General features: G+C 42.6%; 1 protein-coding gene across 2 annotated transcripts in view; it reads left to right on the forward strand.

Annotated features, from left to right (window-relative positions):
- LOC6534261 (ecdysone-induced protein 75B, isoforms C/D) overlaps window positions 1-19,052 on the forward strand; it is a 104,927-nt gene that overhangs the window by 55,663 nt on the left and 30,212 nt on the right. For both annotated transcript variants that reach the window (XM_015195044.2, XM_015195046.3), the window contains one exon: window positions 5,452-5,540. In XM_015195044.2, coding sequence (XP_015050530.1) covers window positions 5,452-5,540 — 89 coding nt within the window. The remainder of the gene's footprint in view (window positions 1-5,451; window positions 5,541-19,052) is intronic.

A 19,052-nucleotide genomic window follows, 5' to 3' on the forward strand; every position in this document is an offset into this window, starting at 1 on the left:
GTTTGCCGGAACGAGAAACCTTGAAAACCAAAAGTATGCAAACCATAAAACGCCGGTATACATACTATATCTAGAAAAAAAATGAAGTATATTCGATCTGAGCGAGAAAGAGAGAAAATCCGATCTCCTGTTTACCGATCTGATTCGATTTTGACCTTCCCCCGCCAATTAGCATTTGGAATATTGGCCTGGCAAGGCGGAAATTTGCGAGGTGGCGCCTGATCAAATTACTGTGACGTCACACAAGTCCAGCAATCGTGTGACCATCATTATCAACGTAATTATCTATATCAGTGCGTTGATCGCCGTTTAGTCGAGTCAGTTTTAGTCACCAAGGTCGTTCCGCATCCGAAATCATTCACTGTTTAAGCACCGAGTTCAAGTAAGTTCAATTAACTTGAGCGCTCGCCATCGGGTTTTCTCACTTTATTTATTTATTATTTTTTTTTTTTTTGTTTCACCGAAATTATAACTGTAGTGGCAATGTCAGGCTTTTGTTTTATGACTAAAGGAAGTTAATGCACTTATGAGCAACCGGTTCAAGTCCGCATAGAGATTCGAGTCAATATATCGAGTCAAGGTAGTTCTTCCTATAGAGGGCATCGTATTGATTGTCGTTTAATCTTTTTTAATGGATTTTAAAAAAAAGTAGACGGGGATTATTTGAGGTCTTGGTGTTAGGCGATCCCAAGGTGTTGAAGGCCATGGAAGAAATGGGTATGCTTCTTATACGAATTATGGTAAATTTCATATGCCTCATAATCATATATATAAAGATGAAAATATGTTGGGATCTTAAGGCTTAAACATAATGATTTTATAACATACTCATAAGTCCCAATAAATGTGTGATATCCATATTCACGGCTTAAGCCGCAACACGCCTCGAATAAATTGAATTTCACACTTACTAGCAGGAGAGTCGAGCCGAAAGTGAAAACCAAAACGATATTTATATGTGTCTCGATTATGTCTCCAATTTCCAATCCCCCACCATTGCTCACCCACTGCCGTTGCCATTATTTGCTTTACTTAGCAAAAGTGTGTGTTTTCCCCATGCCACCGATATTTATTTATTTATGCGTTTGTGTGTTGGCATTGCATTTCACTAAGTGAAAAACTGGGCGAAGGAGATGGCGCGATGACAAAGTCGGTTTCCAAGTTCATTGCTACCCTGTGGATCGTTGGATAGCTGGATCGCGGATCGTTGGATCGCTATATCGGTGGATTTCTTTTCGCATTCGCAAATGAATTAGTTGGTGTTTTTGCTCGCTTTTGGCCGGGTCGATGTGCATCCGCTTGCCAAGTTTCGCGTTTCAATTGCAGCCAAACGAAAGTGAAAAGCCAACTGCAGCTTAACTTGGCCAAAGTCAGAGCCAAATTCACTTTTCACCGCGGCGACTGCGCATGCGCGGCCAATTTACGGGCAAAAAAAAATAAAAAAAAAAGAAAAAAAATGGAAAAAATAAATACAAAACCGGGTCTAAGTCTCTTTGACATTTTTACATAGCAGCGGGTTAATGACTCCACTGTGCCACCACCACCCCCCGCGCCCCTGCGCCCCTTTCGAATGTCGGTGAAAGTCAAGCTGCAACGCTACAATTGTCCAAAAGAAAAGTTCGCCTTGCCGCAATTTATTTGTCTTGTGCTTCATTTTTTTCTTACTTCGCTTTTCGCAGGCGCTTTTCGAATATCGTAGGCGGCTCTTGAACTTTTGCTCACTTGGAAAGTTTAGTCTATTCGATTTTTATTTTTATTTGTATGTTTATTTTTATTTGTATTATTTTATTTGATTTTCATTTTCATTTCATTTGATTTTCGCTCCGATCGTGTTTATTTTTATTGGCACAATTATTTGTGCATTTTAGAAATTTATTAAGCGGCCAAAGACCTGAAAGTGAAAACCATCCGCAAATCGAAAGTAACGAATTTTGTGTTTCTTTTTGCATTTTATTTGTGGGCCAATAATTTGTTTGCCCATTTTTATTGGACTTTTACTTTTGGCTAATTGGTGTAGACATTTAGGATGGAATTTTTAAAGGTTTTTTTTTATGTTTAATATAACAATTTTAAATACTTTCATTTTGAAGTAAATGTTCCCACGCCTTCGATCAGTAACCCCGAAAAGTTCAATAAATTCACGAAGTACAAGGCACTCGAAAGCAAAACAAGCACGCAGATCAATGCACTTGGTGCAAGGCATTTTTCAAAAAATTCTGTTTCATTGGGAGGTCATTAATTTCCAGTCCCGCCAAAAACAAAAAATAACAGAAAATACAGAAAATATCTCATTGCATAATAGCAATTTTAGGCGGCAGTTGTTAATTCAATGAGCTGCCAGCGAAGGTGACTAAAAACGCGCCCACTTTACAAGGTGTATCCCTCATTTTGGGCTGACCTCAGTGGCGTTTTTTGAACTTGACGAAAAAGTTGAATAAAATTTTTTTTTATTCTCGACTTGATTGAACGATACATTGAACTGGCGCTAAAATAAGGCAACTGAAACGCCGAAACACCGAAAAACCTGTCCGTACATTTCCGCATTGAAGTTTGTGGGCAGAGCGAGAACGCTTCTCTCGCCCCCTCTCGCTTCCTCTCGCTTCCTCCTGCACGCGCAAAACTTTTATTGATTGAGCGCGAAAGAGAGCGAACGAGAGCGGCAAAAATTTCAATGTCAAATTTTAATTTAGTAGTTTTTTTTTCTTCTGTGTTACCCACACAGAAACAGAAACAGAAACAGAACATTGGCAATATGGCAATATCTCTCGCTCTCTATCTTCTGCGATCCTGCCTCTCGCTCTCTCCCGTGCTAATAAATATTTTGAGTAGTCGAAAATTTGACTGTGAGTGTGTGTGCTTTTTTGTGGGGTGTGTGTTTTTTTGTGAGGGGAGCTGCCATTTGTTTGGCTTATTTCTAGCATTTCGCTGATAGTGCCCGTTCCACCTCTTCGCAGGCAGACACCCCCCGCCCCCAAAACGCCCGCCCCTTGCCGCATCTGTGTGCGTGTGGAGTGAATGAAACTTTCAAGGTCGCCTGCGCGCATTGGTGTGCGTGTGAGCGGTGCGTATTAGATAATTCCCATGGATTTGGCAGTCTGATTATTCAGTTAGCTAGAATTCCGCAGATCGCCGATTTTTAATAAAAATAAGCAATTGTTAAACTTTTCAGGCATATTTAAAGTGTTATTAAAATTCTTGTCCGTCTGAATCACACAGTTCAAATCATATGTGGACAGTAAAAACTATAAAATTCAACTTTTATATACTTCATATTCCCCTCTGAATCACTGCGAAGAAGAGCTCGACTAGAACACATGCCTTAATCGTAGGGAACTATCCCTAACTATTCCCTTCCTCATATGGGTTATTGTTACACCGAAAAAACAGAATAATAATATTTATCAGGCATTACACGTGTCGCCGATTAGCGAATGCGAATGCCAACCAACCAACCAAACACTCACTCAAAGTTCCCAAGGCGATGAGACAGCGATAGAGGAGGAGAAAGAGAGGGTCAGAGGGGCCAGAAGCGAGACAGCGATAGGGAGGAGAACTGACCTTGCTGCCTTTGTTTACAGAACAGAGAATTTTGGTAATCCGTGAGCGAATCTATTACGAATGCAAGTTCTTGCCAAAAAAAAACTAAATTTATATAAATCACAATGTGCCAATGACGTAAGCCAAGCGATTCCGAATTCAAATGGGTTCCGAATTAGGAAAAAAACACAGAAACACAGACAGAGTCCGAGGGAGATAGGAACAGTACGTGGCATTCTTTATTCTCTTAACGCCCGCAATGAATTATTTTTAAATGTGTGCCACGAAATTCCCCAAAAAAAAAAAACAATCCCCAAAATACAAAACAATCATCACAAAGGAAGTCCGAGCACAAGCACAATATTTTATTAAATAAAGACAAAATGTGGGATGGTTCTTTTCAAGTTCAAATAAACATGCCAGCTGTGATTGTTTTTCACCTTTTTTAGCTTTCCTCTGCGATAAGAACTTCAATTGCGGCTGCTTGTCCTACAGATAGTTTTGTATCTTTATCTATACGGAAGACACGCGCTTATGAATGAGATGTTTTCGTGTTTTGCTTCCTATTTGAGTGACTAGCAGATACGACGGAGTGGTAAATGATCTGGTTTTAAAATCAAAATCAATTAGAGTTTAAATATCTTTTGGATCTTATTTGATCATAGAATTACAGACCCCTTCATGTGCAGGTTAATTAGTTGGCAAACATAAATGTAGACCACCACGCATCTGCACTCTTTGTTGAACGCAAATGTATCGGCTATCAGCATGCAGCGATCTTTCGGTCTAGAAACTTGAGGCAAACTCAGTCAGTGGCGTGCCAGAGATCAGTGCAACACGCAACCCCTTTTCTTCTTTCCTCCTCGCAGCCTGTTTTTTGTTGTGGCTGCACGATGCAAAAGTGCAACGATCTGCACAGCAAAATGTCAGTGAACTTGGCGGCATTGCAGCCGTGTAGATGCTGGCTGTGTGTGTGTGTGTGAGTGTGGCACAGAAATAGCAAAACGCAAGTAACAGATACAGATACAAGTTGCTCATGATCGTGATCATGATCATGACGATGATGGCCATGGCAGCGTGAAGATCATGAACATTGTTTGCCATTTACAATTGTTTACAAAGCGTGGCGCGTCTGATTGCTATAGAAAAAGAGGAAGTACTAAAGAACAAAATGAGATACGAACAAGAGAGAGAGAGAGGGAGATATTCTACTGGCGAGAGAAAGACTTTCTTTGGAGCTTCCTCAACATGAAGAAGGAACCAAAACAAAACCTGTTTAAAGAAAGTCTTTCTCTCGGCCGCCAGAACTTGTTTCCGCCCAAAAGAAAGTCTTTCTCCGCCGCTTATTCTCTGGTGCTCTTGTGCTCTCTCTCTTGTTTACTTTCTTCTGGTCTGATCGCCTGTTTCCTTTCTTGTTTACCTGGCGCGCCGGTGAAAGTTACGTAACATTTCTCTGGCCAAGAACGAGCTCAAGTTCAGCAACAAGTTTTCGTTGTCTTGCCCATTTCGTTTTGCTGCTTTCTTCGTCTTGGCATTGGCATTGCCTCGTCTTTATTTGAAGAAAGTATTACGTACACTTTGCGGCCACTTTCTTCTGGTTGTTTATGGTGTGCGATTATGAAATGGGAGTGATAATGAAAGTTGTTGAATGTTTGTCTGCCAAGGATAATACATTTATTCTAACTTTTTTTTGATTCTTTAAAACAAATGAAGATTAAATATATATTCAACACTTCAGTTACAATTAACAAATATAGAAAGATATTTTTAAAAAACTTGCTGTGTTCCCCTTTTATATATTCAATACTCTGAAATTCATTTTCCACCACAATTACCCCACCATTACTCCACATTTCAGTATCTTTTATGCTATTTTCTGGGTATTAATCGCAAATTGCCATCTTCTCTTTGCAGAATTCGATGGCACCACAGTGCTGTGCCGCGTTTGCGGGGATAAGGCCTCCGGTTTCCATTACGGCGTGCATTCCTGCGAGGGTTGCAAGGTAAGTTCGCCAGAAATTTATCCTTTGATGTGGGAACAGAGGGGTTGTCTGCACCGGCGGGGGTGGCAATTCAAAAGTGTGCTCGCCACGTGCAACTTGATGCTCAACCACCAAACTTCGGCTCTGACATTGAACTCGATTGACCTCCTTGGCAGGGAAAAAAGGGATCAGGAATTACGTACTCACTACCAGGGTTGTTTTTCTGCCAGCAACAGGCCCAATGCCCTTCACAAAAACCTGCGTCGTCTGGCGAATTGTCCTTGCATTAAATTGCGTCGCAATAAAATAAATCAAAATGTACAACAACACGGTCCTGGGCACAACAAATGAGACACAGAAAGTATAAAAAAATAAAATAAAGCAACCACCAAACCAGAACGAAACCTTCAAAGCTGCTTTTGTGAGCGATTCTGTTCATTCTGCACTGCAAAATCAAATTACCGATCAATGCAATGCGTTGCTTATTGAATTTTAAGGATCAGACTTTCTTTCAATAGATACTTCAATAGATATAAATATAGTTTATTTTGTTTGATACAATATAGCTAAGTATAAAGCTAAGCTTAACCAAGTTATGGATAGGGATATATAATTAAATATTTGGAATATTTTGTGCAGTGTTCTCCTTGGGCTCCTGCTGCTTTTAAAGCCTGCCTTGCCGCCCTTTGTCGTCTGTGACATTGAAAATGCCGGCCAGTTCATTCGCCCAAAGAGTTGCGGCTCTGGACAGAGTCCAGTGATCGTTCCAGTGATTGTTCCCTCCATCCCAGAGATGAGTGTCTCGCATGAGGGCATCTCAATTAGGCAGAGTTGCTCTAGGGGATCGTGTCACGCGATCATCACTATATCCACTCTGCACAACCTTGGCAAAGTAGTTTGCCCTATTCCCTTATATTCGCCGGCACTCGGGCTTTCGCAAGCGAGTCGGGTTTAATGTCTCAATGACGTCCTTGAATTGGGTTAACAGCCAGCCGAGGTTCCTTCTCCTTCTCGTTCCCGTTCTCGTTCTCGCTCCCTCACTCCATCTGCCGTCCCTTTCTGCACGTCTGGCCCTCGGCGGTCCTTGTATTTGCTTTTGCCTCGAAAGTTTAAACTGTCTGCGCGTCTGAAATTTCAAACGTTGCTAAAATATTACATTATCAGCACAGTGATCCCTCCAAAACTGACACTCTTAGAAGAAAGTCAAAGGTGTTAGGAAAATAGTTCAAACTAAATCAATTTTGTAGGAAAAAACTGTGAAGCTCGCTCTAGTTTTACTTACAAGAAATATATAACATTTCTAATCTTAAACTTTAAAGATAAATGTTTTATTTAACTTGTAGAATGTTCACTGTATGTCCACCTCGAGTGGATCTGCAAAGGAAGAGGCAGAGGTTCATTGACTTTGGACCAGTTTTTTCGGCCTTTCGAATTTCTTGGAACTTCTTTTGTTGTGTGCTAATTTATATGTTTATTATGTGAATGTAAATATATGCTTAACCGAATAGCTAGGCCTACGAATTTGTGTTTCCCTCGCGCATTTTTTGAAGTTCAAGGTTATCCCACAGACGCCCTCTCGCTCCCTCCAGCTCACACGCATGTTGCCATCCCGCTCGCTCGCTGCCTTTGAGGAAGCCAGTTTCGCGCATTGCTCATACGCCGCGTGGTGCGTCGGCTTGATTTTGGCTGATATTTCCGCCCCGTCCATTTGTGGCTTGTGGATTTGAGACTTGTGTGCCTACCTGATCTGCGCGGTGGACCTTCGTCTTGTCTATTGACCTCTATTTCAGAGACAGATTCTTGGATTTCGTGTTCTCCTTTTTGTTTTAGAGCTTTTTGCGTTTTGAGCTTGACGAATGACTTCATTCGTTGCCAACTGACTCATTTGGCGACCTGGCAACTGAGTCTCTATTTGGAACTCGTTTGTTCTTGGTCGCATTTTATACAATAGTTTTGGAGCCGCTTAAGGGTTCTACGCGCTGATTAATTATGGCGGAAAAGGTTTGACAAAGAGCATGTTGTATATTTTTAGGTTTCTTAGGTCTACGGTTTTATTGCTTTCAAGGTGAGAACTTTTAAAAAATATATCCATTATTGCATTTTCATGATATACATGTATATAGCTAATTGGGAGAGAGAGTACTTATCGGTTGATAGTTATACACTTCCCTGTAGCTCCACACTTTGTGGCGAATAGTAAAAATACACATACCTTCTTCTAGAAAAGATACGAAAATGGGTAACACGACTCACACCTCTTCTGAGCCCACTCCATTATCCTTGGCCAACTAGTTTCACACTTTGGTTGCCTGCTGCCTTAATGACCCAATTCCCGATTTCGTAACTAAAAAAATAATAGAGGGCAGGTGATATTATTTATATTTTTTTGAGGGACCACGACGAAGGAGCGTGCGAAGAGGAATAGTCAAATGGATGTTAATTTTCAATAAAATGCCGGGGGACTTTTTGTCGTGGTGGTCAGCTTTCTTTATTTCTGATTCTGGGCCTATTATCTAACTTGTTTGTTATTCCTTCCACATTATTTAGCATATTTATTTATTTACCCACACTCAGGCATACAATTTTGTGTGTTATTTTTTCCTTTTTCTTTATTTTTTTTTCCATTTTTTTGCTGCCTTTGGCTGTGGCTCTCGTTTTATTTTTCTGTTTCCATTTCGCCTCGGCGGTTGTTGTGTATGCTTCGTGTAGTTTTTCGTGCGAGTATCTGTGTGTGTGGCGCTGCAGCTGTGTGCGTGCAGCAAATGTGAATGAACTCGTTCAATGTCAAAGCAGAAACAGAAGCAGCGTACGCAGCATAGGCCACGCGAAAGCAGCGGAGGGAGAGGCGGAGAAAGAAGAGAGCATTACTCTCGCGCTCTCTCTCGTCGGATTTTCATTGCATTTAATCGAGAGAGAGAGAGAGCGTAATAATCAGTAAATGTTGGGCATAGCATTTGTATTATTATTATATTTATATGTGAAGAGGCTTATTAGCCGTTCCCTTCTTCTCCACCCCCCTTTCTTACTCCCTCCACCGATGTTTCTAATTTTTCATAGACCCTAACCTGCACCAATTTCAGAGCACTCATCAGATAATGATTGTTGTATGAGCAAACACCAAATGCACTTGATAATCTCGAAGAAAGAAAGGCAAGAAGAAGGGAAGAAAAGCAAACTCCCCAAATAAACAGAAGACATTTCATTTGGATGGTCTTATCAGGGGAGAAAGATTCTTTATACCCATATTCTGGTCATTTCCAAGATTTTATCACGGGAGACCTCAATTCTCATTCTCATTTGGCTTCGAGGTTTTTCACTTGCCTGCACTTCAAATTGGGAAACCAAAGGAAAAGCCAGGGAAAACAGGAGAGACAGAGAGAGAGAGTAAGAGAGCGGTGATTCCGTTTGTGATTGTTGGGCTAGGACACACAGCACTCACACAGTGACACAAAGGTTAATGCTCTGAAATGCACTTGAACGACTGACTGCAGTCGCAGTCGTCGTCGGCAGCGACGCCAACAGCGACGCAGCGTTGCATGAATTCGTCTAGGCGTGTGAATGTGTGTGTGTGCGAGTGAGCACGAGGTGTGGCGAGGGTGAATAAACGAAAAGGAGAGGAGGTGGAGAACGGGGACGGGGATGCGGAGTTGGGGTGGGAGGCGCTATTTATTCGTATTTAGGTTGCGCCTCTCCAGGGAAATTTCTAGAAAATGCATTTCCTTTTCGAATGGGTCTTAGATTGGATACAGCAACACAAAAATATTTATTCTTCGAATTGTTAAAAGTTAACTTGGCATGTTCATTTTTCTCTAATTGGAACTAGTATTTAACACAGTTTTTATTATCAAAATGTTGCTCTTATGTCTAAAATTGAAGTTTTTCATGTCAAAGACCCTAAGATAATGTAATAATTTCATTTGCACGCAAACAATAATATTTATTTATTGAAAATGCATTACTAGTGGATATGAACAATTTCTTCATTCGCTTTGCTTCCTTTTCAACCGCATAACTGTGCTAAAACGAAGCTCCAGATTTCCCACACATTTCCACTTTACAACTATTGCAACCAACACTCGTGCAAAATGAACGATGCAAAAACACTCTCCCACTCTCTTTTTCGTTCCCGTTCTCTTTCTCTTTCGCTTACGCATCGCTAGTGACGTTTTGTGGTCCGCATTTCTGCCCACAAAAAGTTCAATGCACCTTGCAGAAATTGGGTCAACAACCTCAGCCTATTTGGGTTACACGGCAGCTCAAAGACGGCGATTCCATGTGCTAGATAGATAGTAGATATGTGCATATGCAGTCATATTAGCGAACAATAATCCTGACATATTAAATGGCTAGTAAACACTTTAAAATAGCTATCTTTAAAATAGGACATACTTAGCATAGTAAAGTCGAAATATACTTCAGGGACTAATGATTTGGCACTAAAATCATTTTCATTATCATTAAGATTTAGCATTAGTATAAATCACCATCATCAAGTTTTCGCAGCCAGATCATTTGAATATTTTACATTGCGCACTTATATACATTTTACATCTGTGTCTACACATGCGATTGGCGCCATCTAGCGTCAGGTGTCTATCTTACGATCGAGCTGTGCGCTTTTCAAGCACAAAAGTATGCAACGAAATATTTCAGACTTGTAGCTGCGAGCTTTTGAAAGTGCGCTGCCGAACGCGAAATTGTTTTTTGTTTTAAATAACAAATTAAAATGAATATAGTAACACATTCTAGTTGAAAAAAAATAAGTAACCAAGCGAAAGGATTTGGGTCACATAACAGCATTACAAAGCTATTCGAAATAGTTTTATGCAAGGTTGAGCAAAGTTCTTAAAAACAGCATTTCCCTCCGAAAATATTGTGCAATTCGAAACAGCGATATAAAAAGCTGCCAAGAACACAGAGGCGCACTTAAAACAGCCATTAAAATGCAAATGACTAATTATTCGACTACTACTCGACTAGTAAATATGCTCAGCCAAGGCCAAATCGAATTCGTTTACTTGCTCCGGCGAATGAGTAATTAACGCTGAAATCAGAATCAAATGGCGAGCAAATTAATGCCGCTGCCACGCCCACCACTCTGCGGCCTTTGGGCTTTGGCCTTATCTTTTCTGGCAAAGAGAACGTGCAACTGCAACTGCCACTGCAACAGCAGCTGCAACTGCAACTCCACTACGAGCTGTGCTAAATGCAATTTTCAGCTCCCTTCTGTTACGAGCGATAGTAAAATGCGAGGCGAGTGTGTGTTATGTGTGTGTTTGCTTGAGTGGCTGAGCAAACACAGATATACATATGTATAAATGGATATATATGTACATATATACCACATATACCTGAACCACCCCCAAAGTGGAGGACAGCAGCCACTTTTGCTGACCCAGTTATAAGTCGTTCGCCCCGACTCTCGTGCCACGTGCCACGTGCCGCGCTTTTCGCCCGCCTCGAGTTCTTGGCAAAAGTCGCTGCTTTCACTCGAGGTTACTTACCCCTTTTTTGGTTTCGGGGGTGCTGTTTGGCTTGCGGCTCAGCTTGTTTCACTTTTCCACAGCTGCTGCTCCTTCTGTTGCTCCTTTTGTTGGTGCCCCAAAATATTGTGTTTGTTTAGACTGGAATTTGTGGGCCCAAAGGAGGAGGCACAGCTTGAAATGTTGAAATGTTCAAGGATGGTCTCAGTTCTCAGTTTGCGACTAATTGAAAAGCTGAAATATTAGGCAGAAATATTCGGCAAATTATGACTCTTGCAAACAAATGAAACCCCCATAAATTATGTCACTTTCTTGCGCCTTAGAATGTCATAAGATTTATGCTGCTCTTCATTTTATAAAGTAGGCACTCATAAACATTTTTTACTCAAATTAATTTAAAAAACAAACTGTTCTATTTTCCCACACTCTGTGCAGAACTGCACTTCTGTTGCGTAATCGCTTGCCATCCGTTGTCACATTTGGCCAGCCTTTTTGTTTGGCTTGCTACATGTTGCACATGCACATGCACTAGCTGTTGCTTTCTCTTTCTCCGCTGCAATCTAGCTGGAAATTTCCCAGTTGGTTGGCAACATTCTAGAACACTCTGTGTGGCACACACACAGAGGGGCAGAAGAACAGAACGTCAACGAACTTGCCACAAACGCAACGAGTTTTTCTGCAGCTTTGCTTTATTTTTGCTAGCTGTGTGAGCAATGAAAGTACCGCAACTCACACAGCGCTGACTAGAGAGAAAGAGAGAGAGAGACAGCGAGAGAGAGAGGGAGAAAGGCTGAGTGGTTGCAACAAAGTGCATTGACTCTGCTTTCTTTGCCAAGCCAAAACGTTGACGTCAGTCAGCCCGGGTTGAATGCACTTTTCGCGCGGAAAAACCCGCGCTAGCCGAGACGCGAACCCCGATCACATGTTGCAAGTGGCAAGTGGCGAGTGGCAAGTAGTCATCTAGGCAGGTCTAGATGCTTGCTGCAACTGCAACATCGGCGGCTAGCGGGTTCAATGCTCGACGGCTGCACCTTGGCTATAATTGTCTTATGTCATAAGTCAAAAATCCATCTGACATTTTGCCGTTGACAGTTTTATGTGGTTTCTGCGCGCTCCGTTTTCGCCTTATTTATGTGCTTATGTGTGTGTGTGAGGGGCGTGCCATCTTGGCCAGGATTGCTGGGCGTGGGAATGGCTCACGATTCGTTAATTGCCCGCCAAGGGAATCGTTCTTTTGGGCCGCAATTAAGTTTAAGGGAGCAGAGGATTGTTGCTACCACTTAATTTGCTTGTTTAATTGAACTTTTGGCATGGGAAATTCGGCGGCAAATGATTGGTATTTAAGTTTCGGGGTTGGGCTTATTTTAGTTGCAGGTAATTAACTATAAAGAAGGTGGAATAAAGGTAAATCAAACCCTTCTACAAGATAGATACTTTAAACAGTAGGAGCAGCTTAGTCTAAAGTAGCCTACCAAGTGGTACAACATTTTTGCTAACCAATTTCTTCTTTCCTTTGCAGGTAAGCTTTTGATTTTGATTCACTCCGCTCAATTCCCCCACTTTTCACTGTAAGTACCGCCCTGCAGAGGCCTTCAATTATCCCTAAAACAAAATGTGCGCCCTTCCTCCCCAACTAATTGATTTATGTGGCCGCCGCAGTTTGAGGCGCGATAAGCAGCACGAAGCATGCCCCACAGCCAAAAGCCAACCTCCAATCTCCAACCTCCAAGTCAAGCAGCGCTCCAATGCAATCCAATCCGAATCCGAATCCGAATCCAAATCGGAATCCGCGGTAGTAACAATGCAAGTTGCTTGAGCACGCGAAGCGAATGGGGAATGAAGTTCGCAACGGTTTGTTGTTTGGTAGTCGAAAAAGAGCCACAAAGAAAATGAAAAACCTTGCAACTGGCCGGCAGGCGTTTAGCTTTAACTGATTTCGCTGCTGCCTCTTTTTCTTTTTTATTTTCTGGTTTTTTGTTTAATTTTTTCCGCCGCTTGTGTACTAACCTCGCACAAGCGGCCAAACGTTGCGCCGCAGCTCGTAATCCTTCTGGCTACCTGGCTACCTGGCTACCTAACGGTTACTGTTACTGGCCGCGGTCAAAGACCGCTCCAACTGCCTCCCAGTAGCGCAGCTGCTGCCCTGCCTTCCCCACCCCTCACCCTACCTTAAGTGCCCCTTCCCACTCACTGTTTTGGCCAGGTTTTGATAGCAATGGTCATGCCACGCACGTTTCGCTGTGAGTTTCCAGTTGCCAGGCAGCCAAGGCCCACGGGCAGACCACAAAGTAGCCTGGGAAAGCGAGGGGGGAAAGCTAGGGGGGGTGGGGTTTTGTGGCACGAAATGAGCAATCAGTTAAGGAGATGGAGGGCGGATCAAGAAGTTGTCGGGTGCACAAGTACTTAGAGCAGTAACAAGCTAAATAACAGTATTATTAGGTAATGATAGAAATAATATATTCAAAGAAATAGGTACACTTGAAATTAATAATAAATAAATATATTCAAAGAATTAGGTACATTTTAAATTAATAGATGAACAAATATATAGTAGAAAATATATTGGTCATAATTCAGATTTTTTAATAAGAACTAGATGTTCTTTGAAGTTCTTACTTACTCCCTAAGGTTATACCATATTGATTATATCCTTAACAAATATTTGATTTATATGCCCATTATTACGCTTACAAAACTTACCAATAAAATATTTCCCTTCCCATCTTCGCTGATTTATGATCACTTTTAACCACCCAAAAAGACTTTTATTACGCCTCACTTCCACCACCTAAGTCCGCTTTTGTATTTTATTGAAAACTCCTGGCTCCGACCCGTGGAAAATTGTGCGTAAAGTGCGTGACTAAGCCTATCTTTCCCGTTTGCCGCTGGAAAAGTGCTGGAGAGGTGGGGGGCGCTGAGGCCAAAACCCTCTCAGGCGTTAAACAACGTTTTGTTTTGGCCACAAATCTCAGGCACTCCACGCCGATTGCCGACTGCCGACTGCCGCATGTTGCATGATAATTATGCAACCCGGCTGTGTGCTGCAGGCCAAAAAACATCAGCAACGAGCCACGGGGCAACCCCGCCCCCTTGAACCACCTCGAATTTTCCATTTTCCCCCTCAACTCTCCTGATTTCGTAGTCGTTGCACGCGCTTTCGTTGCATGCGTGTGCACTGCAATCCCCCCTGCCCCGCCCCTCTAACCATCCCCCCCCGTGGGTTGGGGGCATGCCAAATGGCACTAACTCATTTCCGTCACAAATTCTATGAATGTGTTTGCATGTGTATGTGCAGTCGGCCCGCCCCTTTGGGTGCCACTATTTTTATGGCATTTAATGTGGAACAGGCTGTTTTGGCCTGGTCAACGCTGCGTATGAGTAATCTCATATTTGCCCTGCCCCGTATAGAATTTTAGCTCTTGCCTTGCTCACAATGTGTGGCTGGGCTGGCTTATAATTTCGCTGGCTTTACCGAGGCATCCGTATGCCACATATGGGCGTGCCAAGCGGAGGCGTGCACACAGTGCGTATGAGTAATATTGTGTTTAGAGGCATTTAATCAGAACTCGGGGCTCGAAAGGGAATCTAGGAGCCATGGAACTTCAACTTATTTATTGCTTTCCAATGCTATTGTTGGCGGGAAATAATATTTGTTGCATTTATTAACTGCAGCATAATAGTATTAGCTAGTTAAGGCGAGTGATTTGCGCAAAAAGCTGTCCTTTGTTTTGGAAAGTTCGTGCTGTTGTGCAATCATTAAAAAGCCATATTTCGGCTCATTATTTTTAAAGAGGCCCTATTGTCCTTACACACGATTATGTCATTCGGCGACGTTTGGCATTTTTCCCTGACTGTTTCTCCAGTCTTCAGTTCCCAGTTAGCAGCTAAATAGCTCCTTACTTGGAGACCCTTAAGGCTCGATTTGAAAACAACACCTTGCCTCATTTAATGGTGTCGTGTCGTGTCGAATCGAATGGAATCGAGTCGAATTGGAGTCGCCTCATGTCAGTCAGGGGCTGTTGTCATAACCTCAAACATGCAACAGACTGAACACAAAAAAATCCTAGCCAAAATGTCAAGTCGAGTGGAGTGTTGCAGCTTGCGGAGCAGAATAAGCAGAATAAGATCAAGCCTGCTGTGGTAATTTATGTTGACTCTGAAAAAATCGAATGTAAGACAATTTGAGATAGATTTTTTTTCGGTACTCCGGTACTCCGCGCTGTGCGAAACTCGTTCGGCAGCCTTCAGAAATCCGCAGCACGTACCTTGTTAGCCAGCCCGTACAATCACCTCAACAGAGTTGTCCAAAAGGCCCCCACATTCAGAGCCACCCCCCTTCCCCCTTCCCCCTCGTGGAAATGGGAAAACGTGACTCGCTGCAATGGCGGACCGCAGTCAAGTAGATGGAATTGCATTTAATGGGCCCAGGCCTAAGCGAACCACACTGAACCCCGTACCACGTCGATTCTGGCCAGGCACAGGCATTAAGATCGCGTTGTTCGCCTCCGCGCCGCTCTTTACAATTCAAATTGGAAAATCGCAATTGATTTCGCTGGGGCTTCGTCTGTTACGTTTGATATTTGAATTTCGAGCCGACACCAATCCATAGGCATTAGTTCGAAGAAAATTTGTATTTTTCGACAACAAATTGAAAAATCAAGCGGCGCTCTCAAGTGGGTGACACATGCAACGAGTCATTCAACTTGAGCCTGAGCGCAATTAATTCATTGAAGTCGTTGCGATGCGATGCAAACATATCAACAACATATCAAAGCACTCCAATTATTTGATTGACTCTATTAACTCGGCTTCCAGTTGAGTTATTAAGGTGTTTTCACTATTGAATGGGTGTTTAATTGTTCTTAGGAAATAAAGTTTATTCCATTATGACTTGATCTTATTTTTATGGGTTTATCAAGTAGATATATATATTTCAGAAATTCCTAATCCCTTTTCTCCGCCAGACAATCGCATAACAATCAATTTGTCGGCTAACCCATTTTTTTTTGTAAAGCCCACAGAAATACTCCGCCAATAAGTTTGTGTCACTTGTTTTCTGGTTTTCCCTAGTTTTCCAACACGAATTTCATCTAATAATAAAAGTGCAGCGACAAATCGTTTTTCAAATGCCTAAAATTCGTGTTTCCGTCAGAGAGCTGTCAGAAAAAGTGCCAAAAAATGAAAAATAAATGAATAGAACGACGCGACGTTGTCAGGAATCCGCTTGAGAGGCGAAGACTATTTTTAATTGCTTTTAATTAACAGAACCTACAAAATTTTAAGTGACAAGCATAATAATTCTCGCTGCAAGTGTGCGTGCCAGTGTGTGTGCGAGTGTGTCATTAATGCAATTATTTCGACAGCACAAATGTGCCAGAAAAAAGTGGCAAAAAGAGAAAAAAAAGGGGAAAAACGAGCGAAATGCAAAGGAGTCTTTTTTTCGGCAAATGCATTCGCATTTTCGCCTGTGTTGTGGGTCACACAGAACATCCGAAGTAGATAAGAAAACGGCTGCCAAGTAAAAGGCAGTCGCAAGAAAAGCCAAGGAAAGAGACAGAGCGAGAGAGAGAGAGAGAGGGAGAGAGACGAATGCAAAATATGCCGCTATACCAAGTGCATTGAACTTTGGGGGGCGCCGCCGCCAGCGGAAAACTCTGCTGCCGCTCAAAAGCGACGACAAAACAGCGCTGGAAAAACGACAACAGAACAGCACAGCACAGCAGAAAACAGCACAGAACTCAACTGAAAAGCCAAGCAAAGCAAAAGCACGGCAAAAGCACAGCAAAAGCAAGGCAAAACAGCGAAGTCAAGCAAGTTCTAGTTGAGGCAGGCCACCAAAGAACGCAGAACTGAGACTGAGACTGAGGAGGAGAACTCGGGCCCAGACCAAAAACAGAGCATGCATGTCATTATAGAAGTCTAGAAATATCGCTGGCACACTGCAAAAAATAATTGAAGCAATAAGAATAGCAAAAAGAAACTAATCTGAGCATACGAGCAGCGGCATGCTAAGCAGAAAATATTTATATTGTAGAAAATCATGTGTAGGAAGTTCATGAATGCAAAAGCATAGTGATAGGTATTTGAACAAGTTAGGAATATTATCAGTTAAACTAAATAAATATATTTATATAAGATAAGCAGAAACAGCTTATTTGCAGAAGGATTCTTGGTCTTGAGCACACGATTCTTGCGGTGCATTTCTATTTGAATGCCCACTGATTAGGCTTGAGGATTTACAGCTAATCTATATTTTAGAAATGTGCTCGTGGACGGGGGCGTACCCTAATCCAAGAACCATGCCCCTCCCCAACCGCACCCCCCTCTCCCCCCTCCCAAGCAAACCCGTTCCCCCCCCCCCCCCTCACTCCCCCCGCCTGCTCGTTTGCGGTGGGGTTTATTGAACCCGCCGAATTGGGTTAGCGTAGGTTAGCTTGGGTTAGGTTAGTTACTCGCCGCCTGCTGCGTTTTCGTATCTGTGTGCCGTAACTGTGCATCTGTGTGCGAGTGCGCGCGTATCTGTGTGTGCAAGTGTGCAAGTGTGCGCGTGTGCTTGTTCTAAAATTGTGAAATGCGATAACGACCAACGCTGACTAACACCAAACGAGCGTAGTGCATATGAAGTTGCTGCCGCAGCTCTTGTTGCTTTTGTGGGCTTTGATTTGCTTTAATTGCCCAAGGAATCGCGGGGATGTGGCAAAGAGTTTGGCTTGGAAATGGGCAGGTGAAGTGGTGCCAGCCTGTCGAGAGGGTTCCCAGTGCAGCTCGGAATCAGAGTTCCATGGCTGGGCACTTCTCTAGTTCTCTAATTCTCCACTTCTGTAGGGTTCCGTGCGGAGTTCCAGTGGCTTCTCGCTTTTGATGGGAGTTCTGATAAGTGGCGGGTTCTCTATGATTGAGTACCTCAAATGGTGGAAATGGTGGAAATGGCTCGAGATGGTGCGGATAAGATTGCCCGTTGTTAATTGGGCTCTGTGTTTTCTGTGGTTTTTTCATTTCTAAAGATCCTAACTAGGCTAGTTGCATATGAATTCAGCTCAGCTTTGGATGGGCTGGGTTAGCTTGAATTGCATTTTCTTGTATTCAGTTTCGTTTAATTGGTTAGTTGGATGATTCCGGCAGTTTCTGGGGACTCTAACCTAATTTTAGTGCCTTTAGATGAAGAGAGATTAAACTGAAATTCACTATCTAATCATTTATTCCTTTGTATTTTATTGCCCTTGCTAAATACTTTGTAATACTTTAAATCGATTGACTCTAATGGTGTGTTCTTCTTTTGTATTTCCAGGTATGTTCCACACTCCCTTTGAGCGATGTGTTATCTGTTTAAGTAGAAGTATAAGTCACCTGAGTAAGTTATTGAAATGGGAATGCATTCTTGGGATACCACCCACTTTAGATACCAACTGCAACGCGCAAACAAGCGACCAAAAAGCCAAAAAAAAACCAAATTGCAGACGAACGGACTCGAGCGATTAGTGCTCCTCCTTCGAGAGTGTGCGTGCGTATCTGTGTGTTGCCAAGCGCCTCGAGTGCGCCTGTGTGCGTGTGCCACACTCTTCTATGGGGCACTATGGTGAGCTGTGTGTAGTAGAGTTGTTGCCATGCTCGTTGACTTCGTTGGCTGCAATTGCAATTGCGTAGAGAGGCTCTCCGCAGACACTCGAGGTTATTGAACGGCAGCGACCTCACTTTGCATCGCACTCACATCAAGACACATGTCCACACACAAACACACACACACAACACACACACACACATAGGCAAGCACTGTGCACAGCAACACACATTAGATTGCTGGGCAATTTTCTTGTTGCTCTTGTCGGGCAAACGCAATTTATAAATTAATCAAATAAATTATTGCCATTGGACAAGCGCTGTCAGCGCTTTTGCCTGTGATAATCTTGTTGGCCACATTTCGCATTTCGGTTCTCGAAATTTTGGAAAACTTGGCCATCTCGCCCACTTGTAAAGCGATTGTGTGGTTCGGACTTGGGTACAGAAGTAGACTGGTTAAGGTGCACTTATGTACATACAAGTATAATATTTG

This window comes from Drosophila yakuba, chromosome 3L, assembly GCF_016746365.2.
Source record: "Drosophila yakuba strain Tai18E2 chromosome 3L, Prin_Dyak_Tai18E2_2.1, whole genome shotgun sequence".
NCBI classification, from domain to species: domain Eukaryota; kingdom Metazoa; phylum Arthropoda; class Insecta; order Diptera; family Drosophilidae; genus Drosophila; species Drosophila yakuba.